This window comes from Carassius auratus, chromosome 5 (genome assembly GCF_003368295.1).
Source record: "Carassius auratus strain Wakin chromosome 5, ASM336829v1, whole genome shotgun sequence".
Lineage (NCBI taxonomy): Eukaryota > Metazoa > Chordata > Actinopteri > Cypriniformes > Cyprinidae > Carassius > Carassius auratus.
In genome coordinates, this window is record NC_039247.1 from 8,611,042 (window position 1) to 8,626,683 (window position 15,642).

A 15,642-nucleotide genomic window follows, 5' to 3' on the forward strand; every position below is an offset into this window, starting at 1 on the left:
CACCCTTTACAACATTAGTTCTAGGGCTGCACGATTCTGGATAAATTGAGAATCACGATTTTTTGATCTCATATAGAGATCACGATTCTCCTACGATTCTTTATTATTATTATTACTATTAACATTATCATTATCACAAGTATATAAATTAATTATTTTATTTTGCAAGGATTCTTTAAATTGATCAAGTGTGACAAAGACATTTATAACAAAATATTTCTATTACACACAATTATTGTTCTTCTGAACTTTCTATCAAAGAAACCTGAAAAAAATCTACTCATCTGTTTTCAACATAATAATAATAATAATAATAATAATAATAATAATAATAATAATGTTTTTTTGAACGGCAAAACAGCATATTAGAATGATTTCTGAAGATCATGTGACACTGAAGACTGGAGTAATGATTCTGAAAATACAGCTGCACACCACAGAAATAAATTACATTTTAAAATACATTCAAGTGAAAGCAGTTATTTTAAATGGTAAAAATATTTCAAAACTTTACTGTTTTTGCTGTACTTTGGATCAGATAAATATAGTTTGGTGAGCAGAAGAGACTTTAAAAAAACATTACACATCTTATGGTTCAAAAACTTTTGACTGGTAGTGTATATATAATATATTTAAAACCCCAGTTTTTTTAATATTAAAATGATGAAAAAGTTGTTTAGATCACTGATTCAACGACTCACTCATAAACCTACTACACTTGTTTCATTTCTGGATGAATCAGCGTTTTTGAACGATTCTCTTGAATGAAAAATTAATTCATTGACAAATAAATTAAGACACTTGTCGCCACCTATTGGTGAAACAATGCAATCGACACAAACGTTATTTAAAGCGCAGTACTTTCAAAAGGGGATTTGTTATATTTTGATCGCTGCCATATAGACATCAATGTTTATATTTAAACTATAAACTTTATCCCAGTATTTCTGTGATAATATAAATGACTGTAAGACAGATATAATACTGTGTAGTTGAAAAGACTGTTTGTGAAGATGTTTCTTAACCAAACATGGTAAGAGCTCTCTCTGTGTCAGCGGCAGTGCGCGCACGGATCTGAATGATCCGGTAAGACTTTGTCAAAGGTTTAACAGACTCTGGGAATCGTTGTCTTTTAGAAATGAGATCGAGAGGGTGTCTGAATCGAGATCGCGATCTTTTAACGATTAATCGTGCAGCTCTAATTAGTTCTGCCTTTTGTTCACACAGAGCTCATTCTGGGACTAAACACGGCAATGTTACTAGGTCCCCAACCCGGAATCGATCCCAGAATCAATCCCAGGACGTGTTTGTGTTCACACAAAAGGTAATCCGGCAATTTTCCGAGACCAACGTGCAGCGTGAAAGGGGCTTAGGTAAAAAGCTCTGATTCTCAGATTTAAACTTTTGAAATTTGGCAACCACCACAACCATGAAAGCTTGTGGAGGCATATCACATATAGAAATTTTAAATTTTAAATTTTACTTTTTCAAACGATTTCAATCTTAAATTAGAATCATTGTCTGGATCTGAAAGAGGGTTTTCAGAATCCAGCAAAGGAAAGAGGTAAATGGTGGAAGGCTTCCAACATCCATTTATTATTATATCGAGCCAGTTATGCATTCATAAAACATTGATATTCTGATATATGAAGCATTTCTTTATGATGATATGATTTATACAGTCAGCAATGCTGGTCAGCAAAGCAGCACGGTGTTTTGGAAGCTGTGCTGTACTGGTGTGCACATCAGGCCTCCAAACCTGTTTAATAGCCAAGGCTTCCTAGGACAACCAGAATCAGCAGTGAAATGCACAGTGTCTACAATTACAGGCAACCTAACAATCAGTTTATAATCAGACTGATACGCCAAACGGAATACAAAGTCTTTATGTAAAGCCCATGCAATGTACGTGAAAATAGCTATGTCTACATGCAGAAATAATCAGTTTATAATTGAACTGATGTCTCAATCGGATTGAAAAGCCTTGATTAAAAAACACCACAGTTGATCAAACTGAGCTCAGTCCAAATAAAACATTTTGACTGGATTGAAAGGAATGGTGTAGACCTACCTGATAAATCAAAAGAAAATGACAGGCTAAATGGAAAGGCCTACCTGATGAATCACAATGATACAAAATTCATGCAGGTGGAAACTGGTCTTTCAAATGGCTAGGTCAGAATCTTAATAAACAAATGCACACCAAAGCAATTATCATAAAGAATGCATGCATCCTTCCTGAAACATGAGCATCAGGAGTAGAACTGCTTTCATATCACTCATCTCCCAGGAAGACTGGCACAGATGCTGGCACTGCCAACACACTGTCTGGAAGATATTTCAGGGCTCAATGATAAGGATGGCCCAGAGCCAGGGTAAGAGAAGTCGGGGCCAGTTCACAGATGCTTCACTCAACTGGAGCACCACTGCATTTATGCTGTCAATTCAATTTAGGGGCTTATGATCTTAATCTAGTCATAAAAACTGAATTTACTGTATAATGCGGAAAGTCACAGAATTTGGAATTTTAGATTCTACATTAAAAAGTAATGATGTACACTGAATCAAAGAGATACTGACTAGTGTCTATGCATATTAAAACTTAAAAATACAATTTAGATATAAAATCTACATGTTCTGCATGTCTGTGGGCGAATGAATGGCATCATTTTTTTCTTACTCACTGTTAACTGTTACATTATATCCCTCTTGTGCAGCACTTCGTTTGCCGGAAAATAAAAGTAATTGTTTCATTTTCATTTGATTTTAAAAGATTAATCAAATTTGTCATGTTTTATGCCTTCATTTGACTATCACCATTTTTGCAAAAAAAAAAAAAAAATTATTAAATCATAACATATCATAAAAATTAAATGCACAACACAGAATTCCTGATAAAATAATAATAAGATAAAACATTTTATAGACCCCTATCATGGTAGAAAATTGTAATAAAGATACATTTTGATAATTAAAATGTAATTAAACCATTCACATTGAATCCAGAAAATTTTGAATTTAGAATAAAATAAAACTGAAATTGGAAAAATATTAATTAGGGATGGACAACATTATTGTAAAGCTATCGAAATCAGCCAATAAATACACAAATAATATTAGGATAGTTGTGTTTCTGTATAAATCGAGCAGTAATTGATGTGATAAAATCACGAGTCTGTTTTGATTTAACAGTCAGAAGCTATAGCTTTATAAATAAAAATCACAAACATACCTGTAAATTAAATAATTTAACATATTAAAGAATAAATCTGTATACATGCTTTTTATGTATTATAAAAAATGTAATACAAGGACCAATATAAGATTATTATTATTATTATTATTATTATTATAGCTCTTTTGCTTTAGACCATCTGTTAATGTTAAATCCACAAATAAAATGTTAAGGTTTAAAAAAAACAAACAAACAAAAAAAAACAGAGAGATTGATTTCATTATAGTTATTTTCAAACCTTTTAATGTACTCTAATAAATAAAATAAAATAAGATTAATATTATGTTTTAGTTCTTACAAATACGTTTTTGCTAAAACCGAACCAAAATTTAAAAATAATTGGTCTATAATTTTTGCACAGGAGAGACTTGGTCTTGTTTCGAAAACAAAAGGACATATTGTAGTATCGACTATCAGCCAAAATGAATTGAAAAATATCTGAATATCGGATATCAAATCTGATAAATGTATAAATCTAATATGGTGCATGCTTAAAATTAATACAGCATATGAAAATGGATAAATAAATAATTTCATTGCTCAGGGAAAACGGTTTTCCTCACTGGGAATATGACAATAAACGCTATGAATCATTGAATAAATTTAATTAACAGATTAAATAAGTGTTTTTTTTAAGACGGTCATTCAAGCAATTCTGAATAAATTAATATGCAATTAATTACCATAATAATACTCGGTACTCCATAATCTTGAACTATTTCCGCTTTTGTTTACATTATGTTAAGACAGTATTATTTCATAAAGTAGTTTTTCAGAATAACACTAACTACCCAACATTTATCACCCCGCTGAACGATTCTCAGCTCATTTGAACCATCCTGATGTTGTTATATTATCTTGAGTCCATGACAAGAATAAATAATATTCGCGTTTTATCATTTGGCTGAAGCCCAATTTTAGCCGTTAGCATAACCGGCAGGTTGCTTCTTCTTCTTCTTTTAACTTTTTATGGCGGATGGCAAACCAACTTTTTGGTGCATTTACCGCCACCGACTGGACTGGAGTGTGAAGCACTGATAGACAAATGACAAAAAAAAAAAAAAAAAAAAAAAAAAAAAAAAAAAAAAAAAAAAAAAATTTCTATATGTATATTAAATTCTGTTAATTATTCCTATTTCTTTAATGTATTTTATAATAACACCATATATTCTTCTTTGTCCTGCTTTCTCGTTCAAAAGACTTATCATATTGAATGATTCAACACCCATGTTTTTAACTTCATTAATGAGCTTTAACCTTTCTTTTTCATATTTTTTACATTTCATTAATACATGTTCTATAGTTTCAGGCTGATTACAATAAATACATTTACCTGATTCATGTTTTCCTATTTTAAACAATGAATGATTTAATCTGGTATGTCCTATTCGAATGCGTGAGATAATTGTATCTTCTTTCCTGTTCTTAAAAACACTTCTTCCATTTCCATTTACTTTCTGTTGAATATTATACATAAACCTGCCCTTGTTATCACAGTTCCATTCCTCTTGCCATTTGTTATTCATGAATTCTTTTATTTTCCCTTTAACTTCATTTTTGCTCAGAGTCACATGAATATCTATTTCTGTATGTTTAAGAGCTTGTTTAGCAAGCTTATCAACCACTTCATTGGCCTCCACTCCCACCGGCAGGTTGCTAGGAGACTCCATAGAGCTTGGCAGCGTGACGTAACGCCTCTAGCGTCGCGGTGGCTTATGGGTAGCGCCGCCATATTGTGAGGCCGTCGCCGTTCCGCAAATCTGTCAGGCCAGGGGTCCGCTAATATATAAATTATATATTTTTCCATTAATTTTTAAGTTATGGGGCGAACATGCTGTGTGGTCGGTTGCAGTGTCCGTTCACACGACCGACAAGGTACAAAATTAGACAACGCATTATCTTTCTTTAGCTTTCCTGTCTGGAGGAAGAATCAAGGAAGCTATGTGTCGGATGTTACAAAAAGACGCCGGCTGTCGTGGATTTCAGCCGTAAGACGAAAAGACATCAACTTTTCAAGCATCCCAAGATCGTTAAAAGTGTGTTCCAGACATTTTTATTCAGGTGAGTGTCAAAGAATTAGAGACACTTCTAAATATCTTGCAGAAAAATAGATCTTATTCTTTAATCTGAGCATTGAGTGGTATGGAAGACACTTTTTATCCAACATGGTATTATAATTTCTATGAGAAATATAAACAATGTTTAGGTGAAATGTAGTAAATGAAAAGTCCAGAATAACTACCAGGCACTTATATAGCTGTGAAACTACTTTAACATAAGATATTTTAAAAACACATAATGGTGTGTATATACCACCACCTTTACACAGTTAAAATAAATGAATATGACATTTTTTACAGGGCTGACATTAAGGACAACACATGTTTGTGTTTTTTAAGACATTCCTATTTTAATTTCATATTATGATTTTGTTAAATAAGGTGTGATTGATTTAATATGCATCTTAAAAATGTTTTTTCTATGTTGTTTAAAAAGTTGTTTCACTGCAGTAGTTTTTTTTTTTTTGTATTTATTTATTTATTGATGTCTTGTTTTCTTAAAGGGAAACCATCTTATGAAATGGATGAGTCAAATCCTGACTGGGCTCCAACACTGCACCTGGGACACTCTGAAGTGCGTGCTACCGAGTCAGACCGGTATTCTCGTCGATTACAACGACAACAAATGACCGTGCCAGTAGCAGGAAACGACGGTGAATCCCAAATGCAGAGAGAAACCACTGCAGAACCGGTGGGATCAGCACATGAAAAGGAAGGTGGTGACCAGGCAGAGGCAGAAGTGGCAGCAGATGCTGCAGGTGGGAGCTGTAGAAGATGAGTGTGGAGAATGGGCAGATGTGAAAGCCGCAGAGGATGAGGATGAGGAAGGTGAAAACCAGGCAGAAGTTGACATGCCAGTTAAGAGACAAAGAAGAGAATGTCAGTTCTGTGAGCGCAACAGTGCAGAAGTTAACCGTCTGTTGCAGGAGAACAGGGAGCTTAGGTGTGAGCTGAACAAGAGAAAGATGGATGAGGACTTCTTAAAGGGTGACACAAATAAGGTCAGGTACTACACAGGAATTCCATGCTTTGCAATTTTATTGTCTTTGTTCACCACTGTTAAGGCTTTCCTGCCAGTTACCAAAAAGTTGTCATCCTTTCAAATGCTTTTGTTGACACTCATACGTCTGAGGCTTGATCTTCCTGTACAGCACCTTGCCCATCTCTTCCATGTGTCACGTAATACTCTTTCTACTGCCTTTACTGACACCATAGATGTTTTAAATGCACGGCTTAATCCATTGGTGTGCTGGCCAGAGAGGCATTGCTTACAAGCTACAATGCCGCATCAATTTTTGGAAGCTTTTGGGAAACGTGTTGCTATTATAGTCGACTGCTTTGAAATACGCACAGAAAGGCCATCAAATCTAAAGGCACGGGCACAGGCCTTTTCTCATTACAAAGGTACACACACCATGAAATACCTCATTGGTATTACACCACAAGGTGCCATATCATTTATTTCCAAGGGATGGGGTGGGCGTGCCTCTGACAAGCACATAACTGAGAACTGTGGCCTTCTCAACAAACTGTTACCTGGTGACTTAGTGCTAGCTGATCGGGGCTTTGATATCAAGGATAGTGTGGGGATGATGTGTGCAGAGGTCAAAGTTCCTGCGTTCACTAAAGGAAGATGTCAACTTGACGCTAAGGATGTGGAAAATACACGTGCAATAGCACACCTGAGGATTCACGTTGAAAGGGTGATTGGCAGTTTGCGCAACAAGTACACAATGTTACATAAGAGAATACCAATTAGTTTGTTACTGCCATGTGAGGGGGAGGAGATGACACTTCTTGACAAGATAGTGAATGTTTGCTGTATACTTCTTAACATGTGTCCCAGTGTGGTTGCGAAACCAGATGAAAATGAAAGATGTGCATGTTAAAACGGTTTCATTGTAATGTTGTAAATATGTATATTACTGTTGTAGACATATATTCATTTTGATGACATGTTTGTATACTTAAATAGTTCTATTGAAAACAGATGACACAATAAGAATTTCTAGAAAAATTTGCATGTTAAAAGTGTTTAATTCTAATGTTGTAAATATGTATATTACTGTTGTAGACATATATTAGTTTTGATGACATGTGTATACTTAAATTCTACTATTAAAAACAGATGACGCAATATGAATTTTAGAAATAAACTGGTTTAATAAAAATGAAATTTGCAAGTACAAAAACAACTTGAATTTTTTCAGCAATAAATGTAAACATCTTCAGAAACTGCAAATATATATCTATTATATAAAGTGCAATCATGTTGAGATCAAACTTATATCATATACAGTGCAATCATGTTGAGAACAAACTTCATATATATCTTGTATACAGTGCAATCATGTTGAGAACAAACTGATTAATTTTTCCAGCGATAAATGTAAACATGTCTGTAAACATCTTCAGAATTGGCAAATATATATATATATATATATATATATATATATATATATATATATATATCTATTATATAGTGCAATCATGTTGAGAACAAACTTAACACATATCTCGTATACAGTGCAATCATGTTGAGAACAAACTTAACACATATCTCGTATGCAGTGCAATCATGTTGAGAACAAACTTAACACATATCTCGTATACAGTGCAATCATGTTGAGAACAAACTTAACACATATCTCGTATACAGTGCAATCATGTTGAGAACAAACTTAACACATATCTCGTATACAGTGCAATCATGTTGAGAACAAACTTAACACATATCTCGTATACAGTGCAATCATGTTGAGAACAAACTTAACACATATCTCGTATACAGTGCAATCATGTTGAGAACAAACTGATTAATTTTTCCAGCGATAAATGTAAACATGTCTCTGTAAACATCTTCAGAAACGGCAAATATATATATATTATATAGTGCAATCATGTTGAGAACAAATTTCATATATAAATATATACAGTGTAAAACCCAGACTACATTGGCTGTGCAAGTGAGCTTATAGTACCTTTGGTGTATTCTTTGAGTAATATTTTGCTATAAGCTCTGGAAGGCAAACTTTCTCAAAGAATTTTTGTGCTTTCTGTAGACGTAGATCCCAGAATTCCTGGTCCGGAAAGACCCGTACGACTACAAAGTCCTTCAGAGTCCAAACAGCAAGGTCACAGTGGTTGGATCCAGTGACAAAGATTTGCGTCTGCATCTGTGTGTAATAACTGTGTGTTTTCTTAAGCTGAAGCTTTTCATAGGACAACTCAAGACAGAAGTTTTTGTCCTTTGTTTCTAAGGCCTGTTGGATGGTGCTTGATCTATATTTGAAGGGACACTTAACTTCAAGGCAGCCTTTCCCACAGCAATCGCACATTGTAAGTCCATCAGGAGAGGCTCCAACTTCAGGAAACCTGGGGTTAATTATAAAACCACACTTTTCGACTTTTAGGTTAGTGTGATGTGGGGCTCTGGTGTGAAGGTAGGTCTTTTGAGCATCCATCTCATGCTCTATACCCCATCTGGTTTGTACAGTTGACACTGTGTGTTGTGGGTTGCACACCTTTTTAATAACAGTCAGGGCTGGCTTTTCTATACTGGTGGCAAAGACTGCATGCATGTTTGAGGCAGTAATTCTTCCAGTCCGACTTGCATACCAAGCAGAAGATTGATGCTGTTGTCTTGTGCACATCTCAATAGATGATGCCTGCTCATCAGTCACATTTGCAGCATCTCTGTATTTCTCACAATTTAGATGAAGAGCTGAAAGGGAATTTGAATCTATTATTTTGTCACACAGAGATGTGGCAAGGCATTCGGGCACTGCAGAGGGCTGTACGGTGTCTGTGTACATTGTGTAATACTTATTCATCCCTGACAAACCAACAGCCTTGCTATGCTGCAGCAGTGTGTCAAGCAGGGGTGACAATTCATCAAGTTTAGCTTGGGGAATTTTTCTTTTTTTGGCACGACTCCTTATGCCTGGCGCAGTGGAGGGTGCAGTTATGCGCTGGTCAAGCATTTTTTTTTGCCTAGCAGATGAGGTGTAGTCAATTTTGTATCCCACTTCAGCTGTAATCTTGCTCAAATTGCTGGGCAAAACCCAGTATGCCGGTACATCTGTGACAGTTTTTTTCCCACGAATCCGAAAAGTAGCCTCAACTTTAAATAACAGAGCCCCTACATGGGTACATGTCTCCGCTACTCCTGCCATACACGTGCAGTGTGCACACTCCACCTTCCCACTGTTGCTGATGATCACCCATGGCTTTAAAGGTGGTTCATTCAGTCGCTGAGAGTGCATGACCTTAACAGAGACAAAAAAAGTTAATACTGTAATGAATATTGTAATGTTTATGTATTTTCTACGTAAACCTTCTATGTTTGCTTTTGCAACTGTGTGTGTGTGAGATAGAAAGAATAGAGGATTTTATTGCTGTTTATTTTCATGTATGTCTTTAGTTATATATTTTTTTGTTGTTGTATATATTGTATAGGGTTATTAATGCTTTGGCAATGTAAATATTTATTTCGCCATGTCAATAAAGCTATTTGAGAGAGAGAGAGAGAGAGAGAGAGAGAGAGAGAGAGAGACTGACTGAACCCTGTGTTTGTGTGTATTCGCATGTACAAGCAGCAGCCGCTAGCTCCTTCAAACTTCGCTAACGTTACACTTTGTCTGTTGTTTAAGGCTATATTTATTATTTTTTATCGTTATACAAGTTTGCGCTGTACAAATGACACATAAACTACATTGTACGCAAAAAAACAACAACAACACTGTAATAGAAAAATGCTCAAAGAAAGCTGGTAACTTACCTTCGTTCGGACGACAGTGTTTTCACCGCTGACAGGCTTAAAACTCTCCAGGTCATGTACCCAACCATTAGTAAACTGAACGTGGGCTTCCAGAGACTTATAGTTACGAAATTGCTCAGCAGTATAAGCACTGACACCACAAACAAAATACGTAAAAATATCAGGAAACGTGATGGGAGGTAAGGCGTCAGGGTCGCGGATCCACTGGTCTGTTGGGACTTCATAAGGATCGACATTTCCAATAAAGTTGATTTTTTCAATATAGCGCTTCTTGGCGTCCGGTAGGAGTTTGTCTCTGTACAATCCACCTTGTTTTAAACTAGTTTTAAGCATTCTTATATATACTTACATTGTATATATATATATGTACTGCGCTATTGTGTATGGTTTCTTTGGTTACCGGCTTGTGTGGTGGCCTCACAGTATGGCGGCGCCCTATTGTTTACATCCCAGAATGCACTGCGCAGTGACGTCGGTTGCCAAGCTCTATAGAGATTCTACCATAGACAGTGGATTCTACACTACTTAGCCTAGCCGAGCCAACAAACTAAGCCAATTCTCCTCAGTATTACTTATTCTTCTCGACATCTGTGCAAAAGTAACATTTTAACCATTAAACCCCACACATTGACTTAACTGTAAAATGCACTGCGTCCTTCCTTTTCGGACAAAAGCAGCTTTTCATGACCCAGCGCTAGCAGCAGGCGTATAGGAAGGCCGCAGGAGCCTCGGCAGCGCGTGAGAGCGCAGCGGGGCGGAGGGAGAGGGAATGCGGCGGGAAGAGCGCGAAAGCTCGGCAGCGGCAGTCAATAGCAGCAGCGAAGCTAACAGTGCTAGTGCTAATCGACGTCTCTCTTACCCAAACAAATACACTTCACACAGATAGAGACAGACGCTGCTGTTCGGAAAGATATACGCCACTGGTTCCTCTTCTGTCTGTCGTAGCCGCTCACGACTGGACTGTTGACATCCCCGTTAGTGAGTTAATCCATTTTAAACGACACATTTTTCCTTAATTTGCCAAAGTGGTTTAGGGGTCCCCAGCAACTGCTATCTCAGTGACTGAAACCGAGGCGGTGGTTGAGGGGGTGGGGGGATACTTTAATATGCAAGAATTAAAAGGGTAAGCCAATGCATGCTGATTCATTTCATGTTTAAAAATCTATTTAATCTTAGCAGGCCTCAGTTAAAGAATTCTGGTGATTATAGCTATAGTACAGTCGTGATAAATCAGATGATTGATATTATGATCCTTTATTTGATCTATATGGAAGTAAAAAAAACGTTTTGAGAAAATTGTGCAAAAATAAATATTATTAAAATATTAATACAAATATTATTCTGAGATAAATAAATAAATAACATGCTTAAAATTAACAAATAAACTAAATCAGATTTCCACAAATAATAAACGCATTACACAAATAACATGTAAATAATAATATAATATTATAATATACATGTAATATAATAAATAAATAATACATCTGATATTTTTCAGATAATATTTTACGTAAAATTAAAAGAAAATTAAATTTATGCATTTAGCAAATGCTTTTATCCAAAGCGACTTACAGTGCATTCAGGCTAACATTTAATATATATATATATATATATATATATATATATATATATATATATATATATATATATATATATATATATATATATATATATATATTTTTTTTTTACATTACAAATTGTGTCTTTATGCATGACAAAATCTGTAGTTGCAGTATGATTGTGCCATTGAATATAAATGTTGTTGTTTTAATATGAGCAACTGCCCAAAAGCTGCTCATATTAAACATTTGGTAATTTATAATAGTATTTTGGTAATATTTTGGTAATATTTTTATATTTTGCTCTTTTATCAAAGATGATCTGCACTGCACAGTTAAAACCCTGTTATAATAAGTCGGCGTGTTTGAGTGTGAAAGAGAGATTGTGATTGTGTTTTGCAGCAACACTGATGGAGGCTCTCAGAGAAAATCTCATAGACAGAGAGTGAGGACAAACAGTGAAAGCTCTGATCTCTGATGCCCCAGATCTCACAGATAATTAATGAGATTGCTGTAATGAAGCCCACAGTTCATTCTTAAGCAGGATTACCAGGTAAACAGAGCCCAAAGCTTTAGCAGTAAATGTAGATTGTGAATGATTGCACCATTTTTTCCCCATTATATTAAGGTTTAATCAATATAAATGTATGGAGATTGTAATTTGCATGCATGCAAAGCATAATTTGTCTTCTTAAATTTGATGTGAAGATTGAGAATACATCAACTCATGTTGGATATTTGTTAGCCGAATACATAAATGCCCTGTCAGCACTGGCCACGATCTACAAGCGTTCTGAGCGATGCCATCTGGAGTGCCATGCAGACGTGATCATCTCACTTTAATTACATTAGCAAAGCCATCAGATAGTGAGAGAGTGGAGGGCTCCCCCAAATTATGAATTATTGTATTAAGTCACATAACAGATGGGTGGTGTTAGATAAATGGCAAAATGATTACCAGAAATTTATACTTTCAGATGTTCAGCATTGTTGATCAGCATTGTTGCTGTAAAAGGCCTTCTTATGTCTGGATGTCTATATATTAAATATATATGTTTTTTTGTTTTTTTTTTACAAATTAAAAATTAAGAGCAATGTTCTCTGTAGCATTCCAGTGTTATTTCAGTATTATTTTATTATTTTGTAATTAGATTTTAGTTTTTCAGTTTTCATTTAAATTTAAATTTTTCCTTTTAGCTTTAATTTAGTTTATTTTAATTTTAGGTATTAGTAATATTGTTTTTTAGTAAATTTCTGTAATGCTCCAGTGATATTTCAGTATTATTAATATTACACAATATATATTTTATATTTTTAATTCTTATATTTATTTTTAGTTTTCATTAAAATTTTACTTTAAATGTTAGTAATATTGTTACTCTTGTTATTTTATCAGTTTTAATTTAGCTTTTATTTTTCATTATTTATATGAATTTAAATGTTATTTTTTTATTTTAGTTTAGATTTTAGTTATTTTGTTACTCTTGACATAGTTGTAGTTTTAACTTAGTTATTATTTTTATTTAGTTTTATAATGTTATTTATATTATATTTAATATCTAATATTATTCATTAGTTTAGTTTTTTATTTGTTCTATTTCTATTTAACTTTCATTTATTTTTATTTCCAATTTTAGTTTTAGTAATTCTAGTACTGCGACTTAAACTTGATTTATTAATTTGCAAGACAATATTTTCAATAAAAATGTAATTGAAGTTTTTTAACACTTATATTTACATTTTTGTTCAGTTTCTGAAAATGTTTTTACTAGTTTTAGCTTCAATAACAACACTGATCATTAAATGAATAATTAATATTTTACAACTCTAATTGTATAAAAAAAAGATATATAATTGCATAAAGGTTTGGAAGAATGTGAGTGTGAGTAAATCACTTCTAGTTAACCTGTTCAAAAAGTGCATTGTACATCATTTCTAGGTTGCATTAAGAGTTATTAGCTACGTATGAAGATATGTAAGGATTGAAAATGAACAGTTTAAACTAAACTTGACCTTCCAAAATGCCTGGGAAAGAAAGTGTGCTCAGATCTGTCTTTGGCTCTTGTCATACTGCTGTTTGACCACAGGAGGGAGGCATTGGTGCACTCACTGTCTCCTGATGTTATCTCATGTCTTATTAAACACCTGGACCAAACTCATCATGTGTCTGTGAACTGAGCTATAAGAGAAGCAATGACAGCCTGTCTGCTATTCATAGATTATCTACTGTACGTACATCCACCGTTTGAAGAACACATCCCATAAGGGACATTAGTAAATAAATAGAGAAAGAATAAAATGTTTTGCTTGCCTGTGCACCTTATAAGCTGTTGTGTGTGGTTGTCAGGGTGATACTATGTGGTTGCTAAGGTGTTCTGAGCTGTTCTTGGCATATTGTCATTCTGTTGCTAGCATCCTGGCATTCTGGATATTGTTTCTTTAATGAAAGTAGGTTAAGATTAATACAGGCTTATGAGTTTGTTCAAATCTGTAACCAGGTGTTACAATTAATATCACATCATTGAGTATGAAGAGTAATATGATGCCTGCATTTTTAAATGTTTTTTTAAAAAAGTCTCCTAAGCTTACCAAGGCCTTACTTATTTGATCAAAAATTAGTTTAATATTATTACAATTTAAATAACTGCTTTCTATATGAATGTATTGTAAAGTGTAATTTATTTCTGTGATGCACAGCTGTATTTTCAGCATCATTCCTCCAGTCTTCAGTGTCACATGATCTTCAGAAATCATGAAAATATGATGATTTGCTGCTCAAGAAACATTTCTGATTATTATCAGTGTCGAAAAACAGTTGTGCTGCTTCATGTTTTTGTGGAAACTATTTAATTTTTCAGGATTCATTAATGAATCGAAAGTTCAAAAGCACAGCTTTGATTTGAGAATTTTCTTTAACTGTAAACATCTTTGATCAATTGAATGCATCCTTGCTGAACAAAATGAATTAAAACAAATCTTAATGAGCTGTAGTGTACAGTAAATTGTCTGCTGTATAATGGTTTTCTTCTGTTTAGCTGAATAGTGAACACAGCATTGGTAAAGTGGAGTCATATGAGGTTGGCACAGAGGCTGTGGTGTATATATAGTGTTTGCACTCTCCAGTTGGTGTGTAGGATGTGTAGGTGCACTTGTTGTTTTCTTATTTCTTCATCTGACACATACAGGACTGTCAGGGCTTCCTATTTGCATTAACGTTTGTTTTAAAGGCTTCTTTCTTTTCTAAGATGTATTATTATTGTTATATCTCTATTTATATCTCTGTTCAGTATAAACTTATTTTTTCTCAATACATTGGAGTTTTTATATATGTTTTCAACTAGTTAAGTTAGTCAAATATATTCAAAACACATGCATACACACATCTCTATTATGTATATAAACTATATTTTTTTTCCATACGTTGAGGAATGAATGACTATATATAAACTACATATTTTCCCCATATGAATTGATGACTATATATATGACTTTCTCTATGGTTTTTATTGGATTCATTGGATAAAATTCAATCATTTTAAAAATGCTTTTAAGTGCACTACTACTTACTTTCCAAATGCATTCGATTCGACTGAAAAAGTTGCGCTGTGTGTCATAGGCTTAACTGTACTGTCAATAAATGCATTTATTAAATGACTCTTTATTTACCTTATTGCTGCATTTGCTCCATTGTTTCTAGACTATCCCTGTTCTCAATACCCAGAAAAAAAGGTACAAAATCTGTCTCTGGAGCAATATTATTACAAGGTACTAATATGCACATCTGTACATTATGGTGCTAATGTGCATCTTTTAGGTGTTAATGAGATTTTCTCGAAAAGGAACTGATGACAGCTTTTGTACCTTTTTTTCTGTGAGTATAAAAATCTCTTTGGTTAGTTTTTGCAAGTTGACAGATAATTTACCCCAAAATGAATATTATGTCATTATTTATTCTCCTTCATCTAAGCCATTGGTTATCGCATGATATTAATCAAGCCTGTGGTG

At 34.1% G+C, this 15,642-nt stretch overlaps 3 protein-coding genes across 4 annotated transcripts in view; 1 reads left to right on the plus strand and 2 right to left on the minus strand.

The window, feature by feature from the left end:
* LOC113073589 (multivesicular body subunit 12B-like) overlaps positions 1–11,159 on the minus strand; it is a 29,989-nt gene extending 18,830 nt beyond the window's left edge. The window contains exon 1 of one of the 2 annotated variants that reach the window (XM_026246412.1): positions 10,935–11,159. Coding sequence is in view for 1 of the 2 variants with exons in the window: in XM_026246405.1 (XP_026102190.1) it covers positions 10,713–10,760 (48 nt within the window). In the remaining variant the exon portion in view is untranslated. Of the gene's footprint in view, positions 1–10,712; positions 10,761–10,934 lie in introns of those variants that run through there. The other variant, XM_026246405.1, reaches the window with a different exon arrangement.
* LOC113073575 (uncharacterized) lies at positions 5,119–7,634 on the plus strand. The gene is made up of 2 exons (XM_026246396.1): positions 5,119–5,296; positions 5,799–7,634. The coding sequence occupies exon 2, from the start codon at positions 6,000–6,002 to the stop codon at positions 7,182–7,184; it is 1,185 nt and encodes a 394-aa protein (XP_026102181.1). The 5' UTR covers positions 5,119–5,296; positions 5,799–5,999; the 3' UTR covers positions 7,185–7,634.
* LOC113073559 (uncharacterized) lies at positions 7,818–10,560 on the minus strand. Its single transcript, XM_026246395.1, has 2 exons — positions 10,076–10,560; positions 7,818–9,563 (listed from the first exon to the last, which is right to left on the minus strand). The coding sequence occupies exons 1-2, from the start codon at positions 10,406–10,408 to the stop codon at positions 8,268–8,270; spliced, it is 1,629 nt and encodes a 542-aa protein (XP_026102180.1). The 5' UTR covers positions 10,409–10,560; the 3' UTR covers positions 7,818–8,267.
* Positions 11,160–15,642: the final 4,483 nt, after the last annotated feature.

Coding starts and splice junctions, on each gene's coding strand:
- LOC113073575 (XM_026246396.1), top strand. CDS start 6,000: ATGAAAAGGAAGGTGGTGACCAGGCAGAGGCAGAAGTGGCAGCAGATG.
- LOC113073559 (XM_026246395.1), bottom strand. CDS start 10,408: ATGCTTAAAACTAGTTTAAAACAAGGTGGATTGTACAGAGACAAACTC. Junction 9,564..10,075: donor ACACTGTCGTCCGAACGAAG/GTAAGTTACCAG, acceptor GTCTCTGTTAAG/GTCATGCACTCTCAGCGACT.